The sequence below is a fragment of the Equus asinus genome, chromosome 20 (genome assembly GCF_041296235.1).
Source record: "Equus asinus isolate D_3611 breed Donkey chromosome 20, EquAss-T2T_v2, whole genome shotgun sequence".
In the NCBI taxonomy this organism is placed as follows: Eukaryota; Metazoa; Chordata; class Mammalia; order Perissodactyla; family Equidae; genus Equus; species Equus asinus.
In genome coordinates this window covers 80,753,116-80,766,683 of record NC_091809.1, presented here as the reverse complement: position 1 = coordinate 80,766,683, position 13,568 = coordinate 80,753,116, and the positions used below count along the sequence as shown (strand labels likewise).

The window sequence follows — 13,568 nt, the reverse complement described above, 5'->3', positions numbered from 1 at the left end:
GATAAATTTGTGCTTATGGCATCAGGATAAATACATAACAATGTTCATAGCAGCATTGCTTATCATAGGCAAATAACCCAAATGCTCATCAACACAAGAATGAATAAATAATGTCAATATATTCATACGATTGGATAACATGGAGCAAACAAAGCCAAATGACCAGACAGTACACATGCCAGGCCTTAGAATAGCATTTATTGGAGGAAACCAGTGAGTATAGGAGCAGTAGCAGGTTTGGAAGTCCCCTGTTACTCATTCCATTCGGAGTCAGCACACAGGAATGAGAGAGATTCTGGTCCTTGAATGAATATGACTCTGCAGTGTCTCCTAGTCAACTCCCTCCCACCTCACTGTCAATGAGGAAGGTTATTTCTTCACAAAGGAAGAAGTCTGAAAACCATAGAATGGCTGGCCTGACAAGGGCTGTGATCCAATAGCTGCCTGACATGGCAGAACCACGGCTTCTAGCCCTGTTCCACTACTTCATCATCCATCAGTTAGGAGTGTACAGGCTCTCTTCTGACAAGACCGGGGACAAAAGGCCATGTCTTGATATGGCAGGCAAGTGGCCTGATCAGCATTCTAGTAGAATTGATTTCCTTAAGCATTCGACTGTAGCTAGTTTCCATGGAGCTCAAAGGTCAACTCCTTTTCTGGGAGGCCAGCCTCAAGAGAATCTTGGGCAAGCTGACCCTTATTTCTCAACCACTGTAGTTCTCCACTTCCAATCTCTATGTGGTCTCTATGAATCAAACCCCATTCCATCAGTAATATATATCATATCAATCTATAGGCAACCCTGAGAGAATGTTAATACAGCAACTAGGGCAGTGGTTCTCCAACTTGAGCTGTATCAGAATCACCTGGAAGATTTATCTGCAGGTTGCAGATCCACAGAGGATCCTGAGAATTTGCATTACTGAAGAATTCTCAGGTGATGCTAATGTTGCTGATGCAGGATCCACACTTTGAAAATCACAGAAATAGAGAAAACCATGAATAGCCCTTCCCTAAACCAGGAGCTGAGGAAGCTCAGAGTCAGACAAGAGGTACCAGCTTCTGATTGGGGTACATTAGGTAACTATACTGCCTTTACCCATATGCAGAATACTGATTATTCTACTTGCCACTAATCATGATCTATAAACACTAGCATGTGTTGATAGGGCACAGACAGCCTTTTGGCTGTCAAATTATGAAGATCAATTCTATGGTCTAAATCTACCCCGGTTAAAATAACAACAATAACAATAATAAAAATAAAAGCTAAGGAGTCCAGGCTAATCCACTGGGTGGCTACAGTGGTCTCATTAGCTATTTAGCCTAGAGTAACTGGCAGATTTCCTATTGTTGTCTTCAGCCTCAATTACCCCCCACCCAGGAATAAGACTATGTGGTGTCTCCTAGTCCTCCCTCCCCACGGTGAACTGGAAAGTTTTCTCCTTCACGTCTAGGCTAGCTGGTGCTATGGGGGCCCGAGAATCCCGAAAAACATGAAACAGCTGGTGATCACCTCAGGGTTATAGGTCATGGCCACTGGAGGCAAAGAGGTGAAGCCCATTTGACCACACAGGAAGCAGCCTAGGGAGGTGCATATTATCCAGTCCAGAGAGATGTGTGTGTGTGTGTGTGTGTGTGTGTGTGTGTACACGCATGCACACATCGTGTGGCGTTACAGGCAACATTCATAGTTACAGGGCTTGAATAGAGTCTAACCAAGGCCTGTAGGATTGCTCCCAAGCCTTTTTCCAATGACCCTGAATCCTGTGTCATCCCAGGAGGTAGAGGAATAGCTAGACATGGAACCTAAGAGTCCACTGTTGACAGTTTCATAGGCAAGTAGTGGGCAGTGTAATTCAATGGAGTAGGATAGGAAACTGGGAGTAGCTAAATATTAGGAAACACTGGAGTGCTTCCAGCTCTCCCTTCCTGCATCCAGTAACTGATGACTGATCCAGCATTTTGACAGATTAGCAAAGGAGCCCTTGTCAGTAAGAGATGTCCTGAAGAATGGGATGGCCTGGGGGAGAATCCTGAAGGGATCCAACTATGAGATAGTATGCATTGCCTCCAAATGCTTCCCAGGGTTTCAGGTATTCCCTTATTTCTGGAGAGAGGCTTCTTCTGAAAATATCTATGTATTTCGCCCTTAACAGGAACCCAGGAGTAGCCCCGTCCCCACCAATCTCCTTCCTCCATGATCCCATAGTAGGTGGACTGCATTTACTTACACCCTAGGGTGAGGACACATAGCACAGTGCTCCTGTGGCAAGGCATAGAATAAAATCAAATGCAGGTATTATTGTGATCTCAGTTGGATAGGCCACCACTAGCCAGCCTCATAGCACTAGCAGTGCCTTCAGGTTGGTGTCTGCCCACTCTTGGTACAGGGTACTGTGCAGACTTTTCAACTGCCAAAGAGAATCAGGATGGGGGGAAAGTGCAGAGGTGTGGAAAGGAATATCTAGATTCAGGTCCCTGCACTACCATTGTACTACTCCAGTTATTTCCCTATCCCCTAACTCCTGGGTCCTTAACAGTTGGCTGAGAGCAGATAGACCCTGGCAGGATGTGCTGGGCAGAATTTTAAGACGGCCCCTGCTATGACCCTCCAAATTCATAAGTTGAAATCCTAATGCCCAATGTGATGGTATGAGGTGGTGAGGCCTTTGGAGGTGCTTAGATCATGAAGGTGATTTGTGGTTTTATAAAAGAGACCCCATAGCGCTCCCTAGCCCCTTCCACTATGTGAGGACACGGCGAGAAGTTGGCAGTCTGCAATCTGGAAGAGGGCCTTCACCAGGACCTGACTGCACTGACACCGTGACCTTGGACTTCCTAGCCTCCAGAACTCTGAGAAATTTCTGTGATTTATAAGCTATCCAGTCTGTGGTATTTTTTTATAGCAGCCCAAATGAACTAAGACAGCCCTCCAAGATTCCCAGCCTTTGGGCTACACTTATCTTCTCCCAGTTTTCCAGTCAAGCAGTAATCTAGGTACTGTGGTGAAAGGATTTTCCAGATGTAATTAAGTTCCCAAATCAGTTAACCTTAGGATAGGGTGAATAACTACATGAACCTGACCTAATTGCATGAATCCTTTAAAAGCAGGGTTTTATCTGGCTGGTTGCTGAAGTAGTAGTCAGAGAGATGTGCTCTGGCTGATCTAGAAGGAGGCAAACATTCATTTTGTGAATCGCCTATAGGGGCCATCATGTAGCAAGAAGTTAGAGGCAACCTCTAGAAGCTGAGACTGGTCCTCAGCTGATTGTTAGCAAGAAAATAAGGATCTTAGTCCTGCAACTACAAGGAAATGAATTCTGCTAACCACCTGTGAGCCTGGACGAGGACTCCAAGCCCCAAATGAACCACAGCCCTGGCCAACACCTTGATTTCAGCCTGATGAGACCCTGAGCAGAAAATCCAGCCATGCTGGGCCCAGACCTCTGACCTATAGCAAAAGTGAGATACTCTGTGTTGCTTTAAGCCACACTGTTTATGGTAATTTGTTATGTAGCAATAGGAAACTATTGCTACATAACTATCACACGGGATAGATGTGTTCAGGACACACAGAGAATTAGACAAGCTGCAATTGTCTATGAGTAGAGAGTTTCAAAGTTCTCTTGCCTCCACATTCTACAGGAAGGAAAAGGCATGGAAGCATGCTGTGTTAAGCTGCCCGGGCATGAAGAATGTTCTGTTATCTGAGTTGATGTCTAGATATCTCACTAGTAAACAGTCATCCCTATAATGCTTACATTGAGTGTTGGACAGTTCACAGGATAGCCAACACCCAACTAATCAGACAACTCTCAGATTCCAGAGGGGCAATCAGCTAACAGTTCCTCAGGCCTCATCAGACTAACCAGTTTACCACTGATCTCAAAGTGAGAAGGTACAGTCTTGGGGCCCTTAGCACTCTTGTCTTCTGATGGGCTATAACATTCCTTCTGTCTTACATATAAGCAATCCAACTGTATTTGTCCTTTCAGTAACTGCATGGAGGATCTCCTTTGCCTTTGTATTTTTTTTCCATACAACAATATTGGGGGTCACCAATCTTATCACTTTTAACCCCTTGACCTAAAAGCCATAACCACACAGCATTATAAGAGCTGTTGGCTCACTTATGGCCTCCTGCAGTTATCTCCTTCACCTGGAGGTGGGGACGGGGCGTGTGATGGTTAACTTTATGTCTGTCAACTTGACTGGGCCTAGTATCTGATTAAACATTATTTCTGGGTGTATTTGTGAGGGTGTTTCCAGAAGAGATTAGCATTTGAATTGGTGGGACTGAGTAAAGCAGAAAGTCCTCCCCAGTATGGGTGGGCATCATCCAAATAATTGAGGGCCCAAGTAGAACAAAAAAGTGGAGGAAGGTTGCTCTCTGCCTGACTGTTGAGCTGGGATATCAATCTTCTCCTGCCCATGGTGCTCCTGATTCCCAGGCATCAGACGTCAAGTGGAATCTGCAGCATTGGCTCTCAGGCCTTCAAACTACACCACTGGCTTTCATGGGTCTCCAGAGACACAGATCATGGACTTCTCAGCCTCCATAACTGCCTGAGCCAATATCTCATAATATACAAACATTTTTGGCCCATTTCTCTTTATATTTAAAGTAAAAGTGTTTAAGAAGAAAGAATACACATTAAAGTATATACTGGTAAAGGGGGATCTTATCTCTAACTTAAATCGCAAATGATTCAGGAGGAAAAATATATATATATTTTATAATATATGTATTTTTCTTGTTCTTAAGTTTGATAATATTTCAAAATAAAAAATTAGAAAAGGAAGGAAAAAAGGAAAGGAAGAAAGAAAGGCATACTCCAAGTAGAATATTTTCATCTTCTTTTATTGAAGGAAATAAAACTTGTGCTACAGAGGCAGTGGTACCTCAGAGCATGACAAGGTAGCCAATGGGGCTGACATAACAAGCCACAATGCTGGCCAGGGGTCCTACCATAGCGGGAGGACCAAAACCACAAAGATAGCAGGAGGTAGCAAACATCCCCAACACCCAGTGCAAGCATTTCCATTTGCAGAGAGCTTGGCCATGCATCATAAAAACAGGGTCCCCTCACAGCTGGCAGAGTATCATCTCAGGCTGCCAAATCCATCCAAAACTAACATGTAGTCTCAAATTTGGAGATCCTTCCCTTAACCCAAAGATTCAGGCCTCCAGAAGATCTGAGTTAATCTTTCAGCTCCTTATCCAGATGGGAAAAAGAGGCTGAGTTCTTGAAACGTCACATAGGTATAGCTGGACAGATGCTGATGCCCAGCCGTATTCTAAAAGCAGCTACATTTTTTTCCTGACTTTTCACACTCTCACCCAGCATGTGCCCTAGGAAACCTCTCAATGTTATAAACAAGGACAGAATGGGGGCAGCAGCCTAGGGGATGTAGGGAGTCAAAAGCTGCTACATAGCCAAGAGCATTTCACAAGAAATAGCATAGAGAACACTACTGGGTCAAGATTCTCCCAAAGAGCTGCTAGAAGCATACACAAAGAAAAACGTGGTAGCTCTCTCTCCCATATCAGGATCAGCTGTGCCAAAGTCATGGTCCAGGAAGATGAGCCATTTCATGTCCCTGGCAGATTATTAACCCCCAAGGCATTCCTCAAGCTGTTCCAATTTTCAGTAAAATAAGGTGTTTGGGCAATTCAGTCACAGAAAAGCAAGCACTAAAGAAATCTCAACCAATTACAAATTGATAATGTTATAAAGCCAAAAATTTATATAGTTAAGAAGTGACTGGCAAAGGGGAGGCTGGAGGGGTGGAGATTTTGCTATGTAGAAATAGGAGTCCAAGGGTTTATTCATATAAGCTCTTGATCTTAAACCACCCTCACATCCACTATTGGGAGGAAACTCCATATTTAGAAATGGCCGTCATCTGATTAGTCAGTTGCAGTTCTCTTCAATGCTGGACACACAGTTTTCAAGGATCAAAGTCTTGAGAGCGCTACATCAGGAAATGGGAATAGCAAGGCAAAGAAGAGAGGGCATCAGGGGTTGGAATTTCTGAAATGAGCATTTATTTCACAGAAGGCTTGGCACAATGAGGCTGGGGTGGGCGTGGTTTTAGTGACTGTTCTTGGTTGCCTCCTTTGCTGCAGCAATCAGTGGAGTGAGGCTGGAGAGGGGCTTGGCAATCTTCAAGAACTGATGCTAGAAAAGGAAAGAAAGAGCAAAAGACACATGACTATCATTCTTCCTGAGCAACCACTACAAGATGTTAAGAGCATCCACATTTGCACAAGGTGCTGCCTGGAGAGCTTCAGACCATCCCCAAATTGAAGGACATCTTTAAAAGATAACAAACCCCCATTTTGGAAAGCTGTTTGGCAGTACAGTAGTCCCCCCTTATCCGTGTTTTGCTTTCTGCAAGTTCAGTTACCCGCAGTCAGCTGCAGTCTGAAAATATTAAATGGAATATTCCAGAAATAAATAATTCCTAAGTTTTAAATTGCACTGTTCTGAGGAGCATGATGAAATCTTGTGCCATCTCGCTCCAACCTGCTTGGGGCATGAATCATCCGTTTGTCTAGCATATCCACCCTGTATACGCTACTTGCCAGTTAGTCACTTAGTAGCTGTCTTGGCCATCAGATTGACTGTCGGGATATCGCAATGCTCAGTTCCTCTTGGTCCTCATAATACGAAAGTAACTGACTGTGCACGCCTACGGGTTAATCACTGTGCTAGAGTTGCAGGTGATACTTATTATTAAGTCGCCAGTAGGCAACATAGTAAAATGACACTAATAAGAAGAAATTGTACCTGGAACATAAATGTTAAATACAAATAATGTGGCCTGCTAAAGGCAGCTTTTGCAACCATATGAAATAATTATGCCGTAATGTCAGGATTGAGCGGGTGGGAGTACACGCAGCTTGGTAAACTCCCAGCTCCAGGCTTCCCACAACCTGGCAGAATCGCACTCCAAACAAGCAGAACATCACCGCCACCATTTGAGAGGGTTTCCAATGAAGAAACTGGGAAGTCTGGAAAAGCTGCATTCATTAACTATCCTCTAAACTTACGTCCTCTGAAATCCTTTACTGAAAATGGATCTTTTGCGCTTATCTCAATAAAATATAATTTGTGTAATATTTGCATGTCAGAGATTTGCATTTCTTCTTACCAAGACTCAAACTCTGCTAGACTAATTCAAGCAGAATAAAAGAAGTACTAAAGAAAGATATAGGCTGGGGCCTGCCCTGTGGCCTAGTGGTTAGTTTGGTGTGCTCCACTTCTGCAGCCCAGGTTCGGGTCCCAGGCACAGACCTACACCACTCATTGGCAGCCGTGTTGTGGTGGCAACCCATAAACAGAACAGAGGAAGACTGGCACAGACGTTAGGTCAGGGAGAATCTTCCTCAGCAAAAAAGAAAGAAGAATATAGGCAAAGTTCAATAGGAGCTCAGAAAGATTTTTAAGCTGAACCTAGAGAATGTATAGAGTTTTAATAGGTTGAGGAAGAGCCTAAGGGAATAATGTGAGCAAAGCCCCAGGGATGAAGAAGGTTAGGGAATTAGGAATATAGGGTGAGTGTGGGAAGTGGTAGGAGAGAAGCCTAGTTCTATAATAACCAATACCCTACAGACAAAAATGAAGCAAAAAAGGCTTGGCTTAGTGATTCCTCAAATTAGGTGCTCCCCTGCAAAGGGACAGTTACCTGCAGCAGCTCTTTAGCTGAACCTCTCTTCTCCACATCCATCTCAAGACAGCGGTTCAGAAAGTCCCGGAAGATACCTGACAGCTTCTCTGGGTTCTGAAGCTCCGGGGTCCCATTGGTGGCAATGAGGTACAAGGCCTGGAAATACAAATGGAGAATGACCTTAGGCTCCCACTGGAAGTTCTCTCTTGGTCCCCAGACATGCCCTCTAGAAATATGGTCAGCTGTTTTATGCCTCTAGGACACAAAGAGGCAGCTTTGGTATATCGGAAAGAAAATGACCTAAGGATCAGGTTTAACATTTAGAGGTCATGTGACCATGTGCAAGCCAGTAAACTTCCAACTTCCTCATCTGTAAAATAGGGAGGATAACAGTGCCTATCTCACATGTCTGTAAATAAAACAAGATAATATATAGGAAAGCACTTTGTAAACTTATGAAGTGTATTACAGACCCAAGGGTTTATTCTTCTTGATTACAGATCTAAAGGGTTTATTATTCACTAGCCTGATGAGTTAAACATCTGCCCATTTGCTGGAGGAAATTATTCCTGGTGCCTTCACCTCAGTCATCTTAAGAACTGATCTCTTCCAGCAGGAGAGGAATATAAAACGGAAGTGTTCTGTAAAGCAGCAACCTGTTGCACTGTTGCCTCCCTGGTCCCCTAACATAAAGCATCTCCTGGGAAAGGGAAAGAAAAACGGTTCTTCTCAAGCACTCAGCACTTTAATTCACAAAGTGCTTACACAAACACTCATGTAATGACCACAATAACTCTGGATAATAGGCAGGGCAAGAATTAGCAGCCCCATTTCACAGATAAAGTCCAGAAACAGAGAGAGATATGCCTGGGATCATGCTGTTTGTACGAGCTCACGTCCTCTGACTCTAATTCTAGTCTTATTTCCATCACACCTTACTGATCATCATTTTCAAGGCCATTCTAAGACGGGGGAAGGTGATTGGTGTGTGGATTCAGAGAACAAAGCTGGGACCAAAATACAGAAGGCAGTTTCAGTTTGGTACATGGAAGCACTTTCCAATAATCAGAGCTATCCAAGAGGTGTCCAGTTAAGATTAGATGACTGTCTATCAGCGACAACACACAGGGAATTCCTACACTGGATGGGAGGTTGAAATGAATGAGAAAATAAAAGCAATCAAAATAACTCTCACATTTGCCTATGACCAAAATTACCAACTACTTGCATCTGTATTCATATACTCTGCTTTCCCTCTCCTATTACGAAGGATAAATTATCTGTACTCTAATCTAACACTCCTTACTGATCCAACCGCTCTCATCTACTTAAGAACATCATTCCTACAGATGGCACTTTGCTCTGGGACGTAACCATTTTCCTCTTCTCCAGGAGATCATTCTCATCAGCACACAAACATGTGTAACAGCATCTTTAAAAAAAAAAACAAGCCCTCTCTCGACTGCCCTTCACAATACTGCTCCATTTCTCTGTCCCCTTAACAGCAAAACTCCATAAAAAACAACAACAAAAAACAACTGCTTATACATGCCATCTCAGCTTCTCCCACTCTGGCGAATGTTCTCTAATTAGGCTTCCATTCCCATCACTCTGCTGATGCTGACTGTCAAGGTCATCAACAACCTCCACAGTGGCAAATCTAATGTTTATTTCTCAGTCTTATAAACTTATCAGTCACATTTGACACAGTGATCCACCCTCCTTCTTGAAATACTTTGTTCTCTTGGCCTGCAGGACACACTTCTCTCAGTTCCCCTCCTTCCAGAAAGGCCACTCCTTGTCTACTTTGCTAGTTCCTCCAATCTGTAAAGACAGGAGTACCCCAGGGCTCAGTACTCAAACCTCACTCCCTAGGTGAGCAATCTCATTTATCATCCAGTTCTGATTTTTAAATGAACCAACTATATACTACGTACTAATAAATTTGTATTTACAGTCCTGATCTCTCACCCTTGAACTCCAGGCTCATATGACCAACTCTATTCAATATCTCCATTTGGATGTCTAATAAACATTTCAAATTAACACATTCAAAACCAACTCTTTATCATCTCACTTTACCTGCTCTTCAACCTTCTCAGTAAATGGCAACTGAATTTTTTCAGCAATTAAGGCCCCAAATCTTGTAGTCACTGTTGATTCCTCTTTCTGTGATATCTAATTCATCTTGTCAGCTGTACATTCAAGATATTTCCTGAGACCAACCATTCTTCGCTCCTACCAATACAGTTCAAGCCACCACTCTTACCTGAACAATTACAAGAGTATCTCACAGTCTGTTTTCCATAAAAGCATCCAAAATGATTCATTTATAACATAAATCAGATCATAATACTCCTCAGCTCAAAATCCTCCAATGGTTCCCAGTTTCCTGCAGAATAAAAGCCCCATTCTCACAATAGCCACAGGATCTTACCTGATCTAGCCCTGCCAGTTCTCTGACCTTGTCTACCATTCTCCACCCTGCTCACTCACTTCAGGGACACTGGCCTCGTTGGTTTTCCCCAGGACACAAGCAGCATGTTCTCAAATCCAGTCCTTTGTTATACTTGATACCTAGAAAATTCTTGTCAGATTAATCTCATGGCTTGCTCCTTTACATTCTTTAGGTTTCTGCTCAATTAACTTAGAAGACTGGACTTCCTTCTTTACCCTAAATAAAATAGCACACTTCTCCCTCCTTCCGCTATTTCTCTCTTAAATCCCTTACTCTGCTTTTTTTCACGACACTTACCTTCTGCCATTAGATATTATTTTATTATCAGAACAGTTCCTTGCACACGATAGGAACTCAAATAATCACTGAATAAATGAATGAGTGACTGCTAATATCCCTTTTCTTTGAGCATTTATACTTTAAATTCAACAGTGCCTAGTTCTATCCAGAAAAGAGAGATCCAGGTTAAAAGCCATAGGGAACAGCCTGAGTCCCATTTCCTGGGACTAAAGACAACAGCCCAAACATCTTGAAATGGGACTAGTAACACTCACTCTCAGAGGGTTTTCATTGAGGTATGGGGGTTCCCCTTCAATCATTTCGATGGCCATGATGCCCAGGGACCAGATGTCAACCTTGGGCCCATAGGCCTTCCGCGTCACAACCTCTGGCGCCATCCAGTATGGGGTTCCCACCATGGTGCTCCGTTTGCTCTGCTCTGGGGTGATCTGGGCACAGAATCCAAAATCAGCTATAAAAAAAAAAGAAAAAGATTTATTATTTAGGGTACTCCTTCCATAAGTATTGACTGTGTGCCTACCCCTAGGTGGCAAGCTCTGCCTGGCTCCCAGCCACTGCAATCCCTTGTCTCTCCAAAGCCCGAGTCATAACTGCCACCTTCATGTCCAGCTCTTAGCGTGTCCCTGTTCAACCTTGAAGAGAAGTAGGAGGAACATAAGAAACATCATCTCTGTCTTCCTCCCCCTCCTCAAAGCAAAAGGACTAGGCATTAAAGTCCAAGCTGCCCATTTTGGCCTTGATTACTTGCCCTAATTCTGCTTTCTTCTTGAAAACCATGCCCATGCCCCCCAGAATCTGGCAACTGGATCCTTGCTTTATTCTCTAGGCATGAGTCCCAGACTTAAACCCTAATCACCTACAAATAGGCATGGCCCTGCTTTTATCAGTTCATCACCCTGTGCCCCAGGACAGAGACTGTTAACAGTCTTCCCATAAGCTGTGACACAACCTATTTGTCTGGACGACTGGTCTTTACACTTTTCAACGAAATGTTCTGCCTGCAGTTCATTCACATAATATAATATGTTAATGCAATCATGTTTGTTTAAATTATGAGGCCTTGGATAGGAAGGACTACGTCTTCTTACTCATTTTTTTATTCCCAGAGTGCCTGGCATAAAAAAGACATTTAATAAAAGTTTGCTGAATGAATGACTGAATGAAAGAAATCACACTAAACTTTTTTCTAATTATGTATTTCATGTCTCCCATACTAGACTGGGAACTTCTTGAAGACAGGCAAAAGTTTCCTCAGTGCCCATCACAGGACCAAGCACAGGACCTAATGGGCATTCAGTAAATTTTTTTGGCTGAATATATAAATGAATTAAAAAAAAAAAAGAAATGACACCCTATACAGTGCTGAATAATATAAAGAGCTCACATTTCCCAGAAAATAAACAAAGACCCTTTGGTGAGTCCTGTAACTACTATTTTATGATTACCATCCCACAGGAGACAGGGTCCCACAGGGAAGAGAAGTATTATCACTCCTACTCACTTAGCTTGACAGAGCCATCCATTCCCAACAGGATGTTGTCACTCTTGATGTCTCTGTGAATGACCTGGTTTGAATGCAGAAACTCCAAAGCCTGCAGGCACTATTGAAGTGGTGTGGGCAGAGGGAGAAAAAAAGAACATATAATATGAAGATACACAGAGAATCAACTAATCCAACTTCTTCATTTTGTGATAAAGAGAGTGAGTCCCCAGTGAGTAAAATGACTTCCTCCAAATTAGTGGCAGAAGTAGGTCCAGAACCTAGTCTCCTGTCTCAACATTCTTTTAACACTCCATGCTGCCTTATTCCTTTCTTATCATGTATCTTATTATACCTTATAATAGTTTTAAGTACATGAGTTCCTCCAATGTATTTTGAAATCTTTTACAGAACATTAGATCCTTGACAAAAAACCTGAGGCCCAAGGTAAACGACTGAGGAAGAATGGAAAGCATTTTGTAATGATAAAACTGGAGGAAAGTGACAAATAAGAGTCATGTTTGGGAAACCAGACCTATGGAAGTGATATTAGAAGCAGTGAAGTTAGGAATCATCTTATTTTGGTGAGGAGATAATTTGTACTGTTTTGGGTATGTTGAATTTTATATACCTATGACCATTTGCAGACAAATGTCCAGGAGTCAACTGAAAATATGAGTCTTAAATTCTATACAGAGGTCTGGATGTGAGATAAATATTTATAAGTCATTTGTGAAGAGGTGATTTTTTTTTTTAACTTATAGGAATGGTTGTCACTGGCAAATGATATAGAAGATAAGAGGAGAAAAAAAAGGACCTTGGAAAACACCTATACTTAGCAAGCAGAATGAGTAACATAGACTGAATGGAACTATGAATGCCTGGTTCTGCCACTACCTGATCAACAATATCATTCTAGACAAATCACTTACTCTGTCTGGGCTAATGTTTTCCCGTATGTAAAATGCAAGGATCAGAAAAGATAATCTCAAGTTTGCTTTAAGTCAGACATATATAGATCACTTCACCCTGAAAGAGCTGAATACACATTCTTCTCAAGTGCACGTGGAACATTCTCAAGGACAGACCATATGTTGGGAAACAAGGCAAGCCTCTACACATTTAAAAAAATTAAAATAATAACAAGCATCTTCTCCGATCATAGTGCTATAAGGCTAGAAATTAATTACAAGAAAAAAGCTGAGAAAGGCGCAAAGATGTGGAGACTAAACAACACACTACTGAACAAGCAATGGATCATTGAAGAAATTAAAGAAGAAATAAAAAAATACCTGGACACAAATGAAAATGATAGCATGACATACCAACTCATATGGGATACAGCAAAAGCTGTATTAAGAGGAAAATTCATCGCAATACAAGCACATCTTAACAAACAAGAAAAATCCCAAATAAGCAATCTTAAAACTACAGCTAACTGAACTAGAGAAAAAAGAGTAAATAAAGCCCAAAGTCAGCAGGAGAGAAATAATAAAAATCAGAGCAGAAATAAATACTATTGAAACGAAAAAGGCAGTAGAAAGGATCAATGAGACAAAGAGCTGGTTTTGTGAGAAGATAAACAAAATTGACAATCCCCTAGCCAGACTCACAGAGAAAAAAGGGAGAAATAAACAAAGTCAAGTTTGCTTT

General features: G+C 42.2%; 1 protein-coding gene across 9 annotated transcripts in view; it reads right to left on the bottom strand.

Moving 5' to 3' along the window:
* Positions 1–4,843: 4,843 nt before the first annotated feature.
* Positions 4,844–13,568, bottom strand: part of PAK1 (p21 (RAC1) activated kinase 1) — a 140,101-nt gene continuing 131,376 nt past the window's right edge. For 8 of the 9 annotated variants that reach the window (XM_070490584.1, XM_044753509.2, XM_070490586.1 and 5 more), the window contains 4 exons: positions 11,937–12,036; positions 10,690–10,886; positions 7,696–7,833; positions 4,844–6,185 (listed from right to left, as the gene is read on the bottom strand). In XM_070490584.1, coding sequence (XP_070346685.1) covers positions 6,099–6,185; positions 7,696–7,833; positions 10,690–10,886; positions 11,937–12,036 — 522 coding nt within the window. In that variant the 3' untranslated portion in view covers positions 4,844–6,098. Of the gene's footprint in view, positions 6,220–6,903; positions 6,919–7,695; positions 7,834–10,689; positions 10,887–11,936; positions 12,037–13,568 lie in introns of all 9 variants that reach the window. The other variant, XM_070490589.1, reaches the window with a different exon arrangement.